This window comes from Aulonocara sp. 'chitande type north' Nkhata Bay, linkage group LG4 (genome assembly GCF_057382095.1).
Source record: "Aulonocara sp. 'chitande type north' Nkhata Bay isolate Kocher_YH1m ecotype deep benthic linkage group LG4, A_spYH_male_GT1.1, whole genome shotgun sequence".
NCBI classification, from domain to species: Eukaryota; Metazoa; Chordata; class Actinopteri; order Cichliformes; family Cichlidae; genus Aulonocara; species Aulonocara sp. 'chitande type north' Nkhata Bay.
The window spans coordinates 37727603-37739805 of record NC_141347.1 but is presented as its reverse complement, the minus strand read 5'-3'; the positions used below and the strand labels follow the sequence as shown (position 1 = coordinate 37739805).

The 12203-nt window shown below is 45.5% G+C and overlaps 1 protein-coding gene across 1 annotated transcript; it reads right to left on the bottom strand.

Annotated features, from left to right (window-relative positions):
* Positions 1-3366: 3366 nt before the first annotated feature.
* Positions 3367-7024, bottom strand: LOC147333303 (uncharacterized). The gene is made up of 5 exons (XM_086290771.1): positions 6897-7024; positions 5805-5977; positions 5295-5405; positions 4873-5004; positions 3367-4692 (listed from the first exon to the last, which is right to left on the bottom strand). Exons 1-5 carry the CDS (start codon positions 6910-6912, stop codon positions 4498-4500), a joined length of 627 nt encoding a protein of 208 aa, XP_086146897.1. The 5' UTR covers positions 6913-7024; the 3' UTR covers positions 3367-4497.
* Positions 7025-12203: the final 5179 nt, after the last annotated feature.

Sequence of the window (12203 nt, the reverse complement as noted above, 5' to 3'; positions counted from 1 at the left end):
GACGCTTGAGAGACTTCCAACTGCCCTCCAAGGTGCTCAGGAACTTTTACTCGTGCACCATAGAGAGCATCCTGGCGGGAAACATCTCAACCTGGTTCGGGAACAGCACCATGCAGGACAGACGAGCTCTACAGAGGGTTGTGCGGTCAGCTGAGCGCACCATCCGCTCCGAGCTCCCTGACCTGCACTCAGTCTACAGCAGGCGGTGCTGGACCAAGGCCAGGAAGATGGTGAAGGACCTCAGCCATCCCAACAACAGACTGTTCTCTCTGTTGAGGTCAGGAAAGCGATTCCGCTCCCTGAAGACCAACACAGAGAGACTGAGGAGGAGCTTCTTCCCGCAGGCGATACGGTCTCTCAATCACACCACCACACAGTACTGACCCACACATATGGTTCTTACACACACACTGGACTTTCTGGACTTTGTTTTTGCACAACACTGGTCACTATATTCTTCATTTCCGGTTAATACTTGTACAGCTGCTGTTATTGTGTATATATTTATTTATATTTCTTCATACATTCTTATATAGTTCTATATTGTGTATTTTGTTGTACAGTTATTTTATTTTCAACTTTAATTTATATATTTTATCTTATTCCTTCCCAGTTAAATTTACCCTTCATTCTAATTTGTGTTGTACAGTTATTTCATTTTTAACCTTAATTTATATTTTATTCCTTCCTAGTTAAATTTACCCTTTTTAATTTTTCATATTTATTTCCTATCTTATTCATAGCCTTTTCCTTTTTGTTTTCTTTAGGTCACGAGCAGTTGTCCAAGCATTTCACTACATATCGTACTGTGTATGACTGTGTACGTGACAAATAAAATTTGAATTTGAATTTGAATTTGAAAGATCAATTGGAGAAAAAGAGTCTAACTTAACATCAATGGTACTAAGAGTAGCTGTAGATAATATTACATCTGTGGGATGATTATTGGTCATTTTTTCTCTAATGATTAAAATTTTATTCGTGAAGAAGTTCATGAAGTCATTACTAGTTAACGTTAAAGGGATGGTTGGCTCAACAGAGCTCTGACTGTTTGTCAGCCTGGCTACAGAGCTGAAGAGAAACCTGGGGTTGTTCTTATTTTCTTCAATCAGTGATGAATAGTAAGATGTTCTGGCTTTGCGGAGGGCTTTCTTATAAAGCAGCAAACTATTTCTCCAGGCTAAATGATGATCCTCTAAATTTGTGACACGCCATTTCCTCTCCAGATTACGAGTCATCTGATTTAGGCTACGTGTTTGAGAATTATACCACGGAGTCAGGTACTTCTGATTAGAGACCTTAGTTTTCACTGGAGCTACAGTATCCAGAGTCGTACGTAGTGAGGAGGTAAAATTATTATTAACAAGATAATCGACCTCTGTTGGGGTAGCGTTCAGATAGCTGCTCTGCTCTATGTTGGTACAGGGCATTGAAGATGATAACAGTGGGTGGATTATATTCTTAAACTTAGTTACAGCGCTTTCAGAAAGACATCTACTGTGATAAAGTCTACTCTCCACCGCTGTGTAATCAATTATTGTAAATGTAAATGTTATCAGGAAATGATCAGACAGCAGAGGGTTTTTAGGAAACACTGTTAAATGTTCAGTTTCTATGCCATATGTTAAAACAAGATCTAGAGTGTGATTAAAGTGGTGGGTGGGTTCTTTTACATTTTGAGAGAAGCCAATTGAGTCTAATAACAGATTAAATGCCATGTTGAGGCTGTCATTTTTAGCATCTACATGGATGTTAAAATCACCCACAATAATTATTTTATCTGAGCTGAGCACTAAATCAGATATAAAGTCTGAGAAATCAGACAGAAACTCTGTGTAAGGCCCAGGTGGACGATAGATGATAACAAGTAAGACTGGTTTCTGAGTTTACAGCTGGGGTGGACGAGGCTAAGCATCAGGCTTTCAAATGAATTAAAAGTCTGTCTGGGTCTTTCATTAATTAATAGGCTGGTGTGAGAAATTGCTGCCACACCCCCCCCCCTCGGCCTGTGCTTCGAGGTTTCTGGTAGTTAGAATGACTCGGGGGTGTTGATTCATTTAAACTAACATAATCATCCTGCTGCAACCAGGTTTCTGTAAGGCAGAGTAAATCGATTTGTTGATCAATTATTAAGTCATGTACTAACAGAGACTTGGAGGAGAGAGACCTAATATTTAATAATCCACATTTCACTGTTTTACTCTTTGGTTCAGATGTGGATACTGTATTGTTCTTTCTTTGTGATGGTTTATGTTTAAGTTGTTTGTTGCTGGTTTTTAGTTTGTTTTTTGTCTGTTTGGGAGCTGACACAGTCTCTATGGAGAGAAGCTGCAGAGAGGCGTGTAAGACTGCAACTCTGCTTCCTGGTCCCAACTCTGGATAGTCATATTTTGGGGGGTTAAATAAATTTGTCCATATTTCTAGAAATGAGAGCTGCTCCATCCAAAGTGGGATGGATGCCGTCTCTCCTAACAAGACCAGGTTTCCTCCAGAAGGTTTGCCAATTATCTATGAAGCCCACATTGTTCCTGGGACACCACTCAGACAGCCAGCAATTTAAGGAGAACATGCGGCTAAACATGTCAGAGCTGTGACACTTTAAACGGAAACATAAAGGCTTCCTATCCCTGGAAGTCAGATAAGAGTGAATGCACATAAAGAGCCTTCAGTTTTCAGGCCCCTCTTCTGTGGAACCAGCTTCCAGTTTGGATTCAGGAGACAGACACTATCTCTACTTTCAAGATTAGGCTTCAAACTTTCCTTTTTGCTAAAGCATATAGTTAGGGCTGGACCAGGTGACCCTGAATCCTCCCTTAGTTATGCTGCAATAGACGTAGGCTGCTTGAGGATTCCCATGATGCAATGAGTGTTAATTGACCTCTCTGCACTGAATCATTAGTTATAATTAATCTCTGATTGTGGAGGTTTTTACTGTTCAAAGGGAGTTTTTCCTTCCCACTGTCACCAAAGTTCTTGCTCATTTGTTTTGTTGTGTTTTCTTTGTATGCGTTATTGTAGGATCTGCCTTACAATATAAAGCACCTTGGGGCAACTGTTGTTGTGATTTGATGCTGTATGAATAAAATTGCATTGAACTGAAAGCGTGCATGCATGATCACATGATCACATGGATGTTCAGTCTGAGCAGCTGGAGCTTCATTTCCTGCTTTCAGGAACAAGCTGCACATGAACGAATGAGAGGAAACTCGGAGTCTTTATTCTCTCAGCTGCAGACTCGCTGCAGGGTCAAAGACCAAAGATCAAAACAATCACTTATTAATATAAAAAACTGAATTCAACATTCAAAAGAAAACTAAAGAATAAAGTTTTGTGTAACAATATTTATTATTTATTATTGATGCTCATCCGGGACTTCAGACCCTCCTCCTCTCCCCACGGAGCTCTGAGGAATGTTGATGCTATTTTCTGCAGAACTGACATCATACCTGCTGATCTCTAACGTGGCGACAGAGATCAGCAGGTAGGAATATTATTTTTAGTTCTCAAACATAAACAATAAAAACAAACAAACGTCAATGAGTAAAAACGAAAGCGTCAAGAAATGAAGCGAATCACAAAAATCAGCAGGATAAAAAATGTCCTTGAAAACATTTTGCAGATTTAACACTGACAACACAAACAGGAAGTTAAAAAAAAGCAATAAATAGTCAATAAATATAATCAATAAATAAAAATATTATAAATAAACACAAAGAACAAGATATTGCTTTTTAAAAACAATTAAATAAAAAATAATAAATATTTATGAATAAAAACGTGACAACATTATGACTTTCTCTTGCCAGGTCATTTCCTGCTGCGGCTTCAAAATAAAAGCTGTACCATCAGGTTCAACTGAAGGAGCTTTTACTCTAAAGTAATAACAGCAGGAAGTGACCTCATTAAGACACGTTTCAAACTTGATTTGATTGTTTTCTGTACAGTGAACAGTAAAAAATGGCCCTGAGAGTTTGTGGTGAACGCTCCAGATGTTTCACTGAAGCTGATTAGAACTGAAACGGGACAGAAGTCGATCGGCTGTGGAGTTCGGGTTCAGATGATGACGCTGTTTTTTCCTTCTCCAGCGTCTGCAGGTGAGAATAACCTCGGGCGTGAAGCAGGTCTGGACCTGCAGCCAGCTCCTTCTTCTTCTTCTGCACCAGTATGATCGGGCACACATTCATCACATTCCTGCTGTGTGTTCCCAGCTGATCCCGGGACGATAGAGCGCTTCGACGTGCTGCAACACACAAAGCAGGAAACGGAGCTCCAACAGGCCGCCTTCACAATAAAACGTGTTGGCTGATCCTGAAGCTGCTGAAGACGAGGGATAAACTTCCTGTGTGTCATCTATCAGTCTTTAGTCCCGCTGCATCACGGAGGCGGGCGCTCGTCAGGAGGTGATGATGATGAGACAAACAGTGTCAACAACTCCACGATCGATAAAGTTTCTCCCCTGAATCGTGCTAGCAGCTCTGATCCTGCAGTGGGCGGGGCTTAGCGCGTCCCACGAGCCATCTGTGTTTCGGCCATGTTTCTGAGGCTGCGGATCAGGTCGTGACAGAACTCGAGCAGCTGGCACAGCGTCAGGTGGGCTGCCACCTGGACATCGTAGTTGCCATGGAGATTCAAAGTCAAGTCCAGGCTGCTCTGATCCAAAGAGTCACTGCTCAGCTGAGCCGCGTCCTTCATCTGAAACACACAGCAAAGACCCAACAACTTGAATAAAGCAGAGAACTTCCTGTTTCAAAACAAGCACAAGTTCTGAGGAAGTGATGTCATAGGGTGGCAAGAAAGTGGACACGTTCCACTGTGAAGGGTTTCAACTGCAGACAACAGGAAGTGCACGCTCTCAGCCGGTGTGTGTGTTACCTGGTTGATGTGGGTCACCAGGTCTCTCAGTTCAGCACTCAGGGCCTCCAGTCCCCCCAGTCTGCGAGACAAATCTACCAGCAGCCCCTGGTACAGCCGCCCGCCCGCCAGCATACGGCTCACACACATGTCCTGCAGGGAAACACAAACCCATCACATTACATCACCAGAACAGACTCGACCACTACACAAACACCTGGAGCGATTCAGTAATTCTTTAATGGGCAGTAAAGGAACCAAAAAACTGTCAATAGCCTCCCGAACCTCCCCCATGACCAAAGCACATGCACTCCCAGAGCCCTCTATGACATCACTAAACCCTCCCAATTGCATTCAAGGACCAACTGAAACCATTAATGAGCCCAAAGGAACCAAAGAACTCCCCAATACCACCCACGGCACCACCCGAGCTGGAGACTGACCGCTGTGAACTGTTCGGACAGCTCTTTGAGGACGGGGGGGTCAGGGATTCCCAGGTTTATCCTCTTCATCTCCAGCTCTCCGGTCTGACTGGAGGGGTCGAGGGTAAAACCCTGAGGAGGACAGTAAACATCTATTAGCTCAAGAAGAAGAAGAAGGAGCAGCAAGTTGAACCCAGTACCACGGCAAACCGTTTAAAAGACACACCTGCCCATTGTGTGCGGTCATGCTTCACAAACCTGAAGTGGACAAGCATGGAGAAGCTGCAGTAAGCTGCAGTTCCACCAGGGGGTGGGGGAGCCGCTAGTGACCAAGGAAGCTATGACGTATGTTCCAGATTTCTTCTATTCCAGGATTGATGGCTAACACGCCTTCCAAGTAAATGTGTTAACAATGTTGGCTAGTAATAACATATCGCCCCCTGCTGGCACTGCAGTTTACTGCAGCTTTTGCAAAGCGTGACAGCACACGGTGGTCCGGCTGCGCCGTGATATAGATGGGCATGTGCGTACGTCAATGTTGATGATGCTGCCGTGCACGGAGCGGACGTCTTTCCGGATTTTCTCCACCAGCCTCATCACTCGCTCGACCGCCTCTTTGAACGTCTGCGACGGGTTGGACGGCGAGCTGACGGGAGCCGATTGAACCAGCGCTGCTAACAGGCAGCAGTGCAGCAGGGCAACAACTGGAAAAACAAAGAGAGTGACCCCTGAGAAGAGCCAACAGCACCACAAGATAATCTCTGATACCAAGCACAGAAAGAAAAAACTGTGGTCCAATCAGATGTGACGATGTTAATAAAGCATTAATTAATCATTAATTATTCATTAAGAGCTAATTAATCATTAAAATCTTAAAAAGCGGCTGACAGTCAGAACTATGATGTTTACTCATTTGTTTCTGCCTCTGCACCCTCACACTCTGATGATCAATCATCAATGAACTTTTGGGGAGTTATTGATTAAAGCTTATAAACAAACTTTTTCACAGTTTCCTGGATTCGTATGAAAACAGCTTCAGGGACTCTGAACACACTTTATGTTTTATTTAATCTGCAAGCCTGACGGTGGTTCTGCTTCAACTATTCCTGAACCTTCAGCAGCCCGGACCTCTGAGCTGGACCAGAACAACCCGGAGGAGGACAGAGTCAGCGGAGCGGCTGAAGGTACTGATGCAGGTAGGCCTACTTATACTGTCACTCACATAAACAGGCGCAGGGCCTTCACGCCCTCTGCTGGTTCCGTGTCTCAGCTGCATGACACGTGAAAACTTTGCGAGCTATCCGAATATTTAAAGCGGTCCTGTGATCCACCGTCACACCAAGATCACACCTGTGCGCACACACATACAGTGTCTGCAGGTGTGATTCTCAGGACTGCACTTCCTCCAGCTCCTTCTAACTTGTTTGGCACTAATGACCCTCCATACAGACCCCCGTCCGCCCCCGTCACCTGAGCCTCACCTGAGCCGGACTGGGGCTCAGGTGAGGCTCAAGTGAGGCTCTGGAGCTCACTTTTTTAAAGTGACCCGACTCTTCTACCAAGCTCCGTGCGTATTTCTGCAGAGTTTAGCGGCCCCTCCTGCGTCACGGCGCATGCTCTTACCTGTGAACGCGTTCATGTCTGCGGGTCCGTGGGTGTCCCTGTTTCGGTGCGTGTCTGCCGTGCAGCTCCTCGGACTCTCTCTGAACTTTCATTCCAGCCGCTTTCTCGGTTTTATGCTTCCGCGCGGGGTTTTCCGGTCATTCCGTCACATCTGACGGAACTTATTCGGTGCTGCTGCGTCACAGACACAGCGGGGCTCGCGCTCTGACCTCACAGAGCGTGAGTCAATGCGGGAAGTTTGGATGTGAGCACAGAAGTTCCCGCTAATCCGGGATGAGTTTCAGGATTATTCACAGGTAACACTTCCTGAACCCACCTTCTGCCCACGTGACGATGTTTACCTGAATCATCGCGTGGGTGTTTCCTGTCGTCCGCTCCCACCTGTCACTCACTCATGTTTCAAAAAGGTTTTAGGTACTGAGGGTCCACGTGTGTTTTTGACTCCTCCCCTCACCGAGCTGTTGACTTCTTGTCCACGGTTATTACAGGTCACCAAATCTAACCAATGTGTGTGAACTAACACTGAACTAAAACCAGTGTGTGTGTGTGTGTGTGTGTGTGTGTGTGTGTGTGTGTGTGTGTGTGTGTGTGTGTGTGTGTGTGTGCGTGTGTGTGTGTGGTAGGCCTGGGTATCGTCACTGGTGTCTATAATAGATTCAGTTTTCACTCAGTCAGTCAGAAATATTCTGATCAGTTATCAGTTCATCTCCATATTTTGTGTCTGTGTATAAAACCAAGCTGACACTGTGAGACTTGATCAGAGGTGTGAGCATCACAGCAGAGGCCTTTGTGTCAAAGTCACTGAGGCTAAAACAGAAACACATGAAGGCTTTTTATAGCAGATAAGCTTAAAATTCAGTGTGTTCAGTGTGAACAGCAGAGATGAGGCTTTGCTGTCAGAGGCCGACAGCACTGAACACAGCAGCAGAGAATAATGCAGAAAACAGATTTGATGGTAAACTGGTCTCTGAGTGCACTGAGAGAGAGAGAGCTGTGCAGGACGTAACAGCCAGAGAAATAGGACCTCTTCCGCCCGTACATTACACAGACGCCACATCGGGGAGACCGGTCAGAACAGGTGGCATAAAGAAAGACAATGACATGTACGACACAATAAGGAGTGCAGGAGAGAAAAAGAGTTTATCAAACATGAAGCGTAGTTTGATCTTCTGCTGCTGGTTCAGTCAGGTTTGGTCAGAGTGATGAAACCTGCAGACTGACTGTTATTTAAAGGCTGCAGGTTAGTGCAGGATGAACAGTGTGACTGCTGCACAGTGGCTGTCTAACATAAACAGAGTAGTATCAGTGTGGAGGATCAGCTGTGAAACATCTGCTGACATCTGGATGAATCCAGGTGTGTAATCCACAAAGAGCAGCAGGTCAGCTGATCACATTAGAAGTTCACGTGAGCTGTCATGTCTTCCCCACACTGAGACACTCCACACATCTCAGTGTTCCTCCACCTGCTGACCCCAGACTCATGCTCCTGTTCAGGTGTGGAGGTAAAGTCCCCCTCTGCCGTGTGCTGACAGCACATTTATTTCTGCGTCCCTGCAGGTGTGCTGCAGAACAGGTTCAAGCTGAGTACATTTGAATAACATTACTATTCTCATATACTCAGATGCTTTGATGATTATATTACTGCAGCACCAGGTTCCTTTGTACAAACATGCTAAGTAGAATTGTTCTTCAGGGAGCTGCTTTTACTTCCTTACTGCGAGTACATTTCAGAACTGGTACTTTTTCACTTTTACTTGAGTAAAAAGTTACTTCAGTACTTAAAGTTTTACTGGAGTATTATAAGCCAGGTATCTGTATGTCTGCTTCAGTACACAAAGTCTGTGTTTTGGCCATCTCTGCCTGATGACTTACTGAGACTGTAAGACACTGCTGTCAAACAGCTCTGTTTCCATGGTAATACCTGCATGCAGGTGTACATGTGTACAGGTAAGCATGGCTCATGTTGTTGCGTGCTCAGTACTGGCAGTGAGCAGGTGTGTGTTTGCTGCTTTAATTTTAATTTAATGCTGCACAGGCGATCGTGGCTCAAGAGTTGGGAGTTCGTCTTGTAATTGGAAGGTTGCTGGTTCGAGCCCTGGCTCGGACAGCCTCGGTCGTTGTGTCCTTAGGCAAGACGCTTCACCCGTTGCCTACTGGTGGTGGTCAGAGGGCCCGGTGGTGCCAGTGTCCGGCAGCCTCGCCTCTGGCTACACTGTAGCTGCCATCACCAGTGTGTGGATGACTGGACATGTAAAGCGTTTTGGGGTCCTTAGGGTCTAGTAAAGCGCTATACAAATACAGGCCATTTACCATTTAATGTTTCTGTTCACACAGAGGAGCTGACGACGATTGGTGAGCAGCTCTCAGGTGTAACAGGTGACCTGAGGCTCACCTGCAGCCGGTTAACCTGGCTAAGCCGCACTGTTGGGCCTCAGAGTAACTCGCTCCCTGTGGGTCTGCTTTTCCTTCAGACCCACAGGGAGGAAAGGCCGGCTCTGATTTACGGTTTGTTATGTTTAACAAAACGATCCCGGGAGAATCTCTGACCAATGACGTCGCAGCAGCCCCGCCATGAGAGGAAGCTGGACGTGACGCTCGGTGTTCAGAAATATCCGTGCTGCTGTTTGTCTCAGAGCGCAGGAAGCAGAAGGACGTGCTGTTCCTGGGCAGCCGTGCGAACAGAACGAAGGCTCGGAGATCGATGCTGATCCTCAGGACCAGCTCTGTGCTGGTTACAGCTCCATAGCCACGCCGGCTCTGTCCTCGCCTCTTCTTCCTCTCATTCCTACAATCCTGCAGCGTGCGAGCAGTAGATCGTGTGATCATGTGACCATTCCTCTCTGTGTCTGTGCAAATGTTCATGTCAACATATCTGAACAGCGTGTTTACAAAGACTCTGCCAACCTGGAACCAGGAAACAGCCCCCCGTCTCATCACTGCTGTCTTCCACGCCCTCGATGCCAGACCAGTGCCACTGGACACCAGTGTCACTGGTGTCCAGTGGCACTGGTGTCCAGTGGCACTGGTGTACACTGGCACTGGTGTCCAGTGGTTCGGGGTGGGCTGCTCAGCCCTGTGTACACAGCAGACACTGACAAACAGGACAGGACTCATTTCAGCTGCACCCTTTTAGATATTTCCTATTTGTTTATTTGGAAATAAAAATCCTGTTTGTGCGTTTTCACCTCTCCCAGCAGCCCACGTTGTTTCCAGTCTTTCTCCTCTCTGTGAGCTGAAGCTCTGAGGCGTCCACAAACTTCTGCCCTGCAGACGGTGACGAATCTCCTCTGTCCAGGATTTCTTAAAAAGCAGAAGCACGACGGCACGAGAGGAAGTGACGGTTAATCTGTTACAGCAACGCACACACAGACACACACAGACACACACATACAGAAACCTTCAGTCAGATTTCAGCTCTTTCCAACTTTTCAGAATGCGTTCGACCTTTGACCCTCATGAACCAGCTTAAAGTTCACACAGATGCTGGAGTTTAACAATTCATTTTTATTTATGCAGCACAAAATCACAACAAAAGTCGCCTCAAGGTGCTTTATATTGTAAGGTAGACCCGACAATAATACGTACAGAGAAAAACCCGACAATCACTCGGCCCCCCATCTTCCGCCCCCCTCCCATGTGGTGTACCTCAAGGATCCATCCTTGGGCCCCTTCTTTTGAGCATTTATTTACTTCTCCTTGGCCATATTATTAAAAAGCATAAAGTCTCTTTTCATTTTTGTGATTTATCTCCCCCTGAAACACAACGACCCCCTCAGGCCTATTTTAGACTGTCTCAAGGATATCAGAGCATGGCTGGCTCTCAATGTTTTAAATTTTAATGAAAAGAAGACCGAGGTCATTATATTTGGGCCGAGTGGACCTGGTGTCCCTCCATCTGACTTGGGTCCTCTTACATCCTGTGTCAAACCAATTGTCACCAACCTCGGAGTAAAAATGGACACAGCTCTTGAAATGGACAAACGGGTAAATACAGTGGTGAGAAAAAGCTTTTTTCAGCTGAGGCAGCTCTCTGAAGTCAAACCTTTTACATGCATCTGTGACCACTCGCCTGGATTATTGTAATGCACTTCATGTTGGTACTGATCAGGCTTCACTATCGCGCGTCCAGAATGCTGCTGCTCGCCTGCTGACGTGAGCACTTTAGCCCTGCTCCTGCCTCCTTACACTGGCTGTTTGTCCATTTTCTTTTCAAAATTTTATTGTTTGCTTTTGAAGTTTTAAATGACCTGGCTCATTCTTACCTGTCAGACCTTCGACACCGATACACTCCACAAAGGTCTCTCAGATCAACTGACCAGTTGCTCCTTGCTGTCCCCATGTCGAGACTGAAACACCGAGACTGAGCGTTCGCTCGAATTATGGAATAAACTGCCTCCCCGTGTTAGTCCGGCCCCAACACCTGAAATCTTTAAATCACTTTTCAAAACACACTTTTTTCAAAGACGTAGCAGAGTCAGCTGGTAGTCAGCTGTTGGTCACTTTTAATCTTTTTATTTTGTTAATCTTATTCATTGTATATCTATATATTAAAATATTTAATATACAGGGAGTGCAGAATTATTAGGCAAATGAGTATTTTGTCCACATCATCCTCTTCATGCATGTTGTCTCACTCCAAGCTGTATAGGCTTGAAAGCCTACTACCAATTAAGCATATTAGGTGATGTGCATCTCTGTAATGAGAAGGGGTGTGGTCTAATGACATCAACACCCTATATCAGGTGTGCATAATTATTAGGCAACGTCCTTTCCTTTGGCAAAATGGGTCAAAAGAAGGACTTGACAGGCTCAGAAAAGTCAAAAATAGTGAGATATCTTGCAGAGGGATGCAGCAGTCTCAAAATTGCAAAGCTTCTGAAGCGTGATCATCGAACAATCAAGCGTTTCATTCAAAATAGTCAACAGGGTCGCAAGAAGCGTGTGGAAAAACCAAGGCGCAAAATAACTGCCCATGAACTGAGAAAAGTCAAGCGTGCAGCTGCCAAGATGCCACTTGCCACCAGTTTGGCCATATTTCAGAGCTGCAACATCACTGGAGTGCCCAAAAGCACAAGGTGTGCAATACTCAGAGACATGGCCAAGGTAAGAAAGGCTGAAAGACGACCACCACTGAACAAGACACACAAGCTGAAACGTCAAGACTGGGCCAAGAAATATCTCAAGACTGGTTTTTCTAAGGTTTTATGGACTGATGAAATGAGAGTGAGTCTTGATGGGCCAGATGGATGGGCCCGTGGCTGGATTGGTAAAGGGCAGAGAGCTCCAGTCCGACTCAGACGCCAGCAA

What these genes read in the sequence shown, in the direction of transcription:
- LOC147333303 (XM_086290771.1), bottom strand. An exon ending in GCAGCATCATCAACATTGAC is followed by an intron (nt 5,406 to 5,804) that starts GTACGCACATGC and finishes TGTCCTCCTCAG; the next exon opens with GGTTTTACCCTCGACCCCTC. An exon ending in TGGTGACCCACATCAACCAG is followed by an intron (nt 4,693 to 4,872) that starts GTAACACACACA and finishes TGTGTGTTTCAG; the next exon opens with ATGAAGGACGCGGCTCAGCT.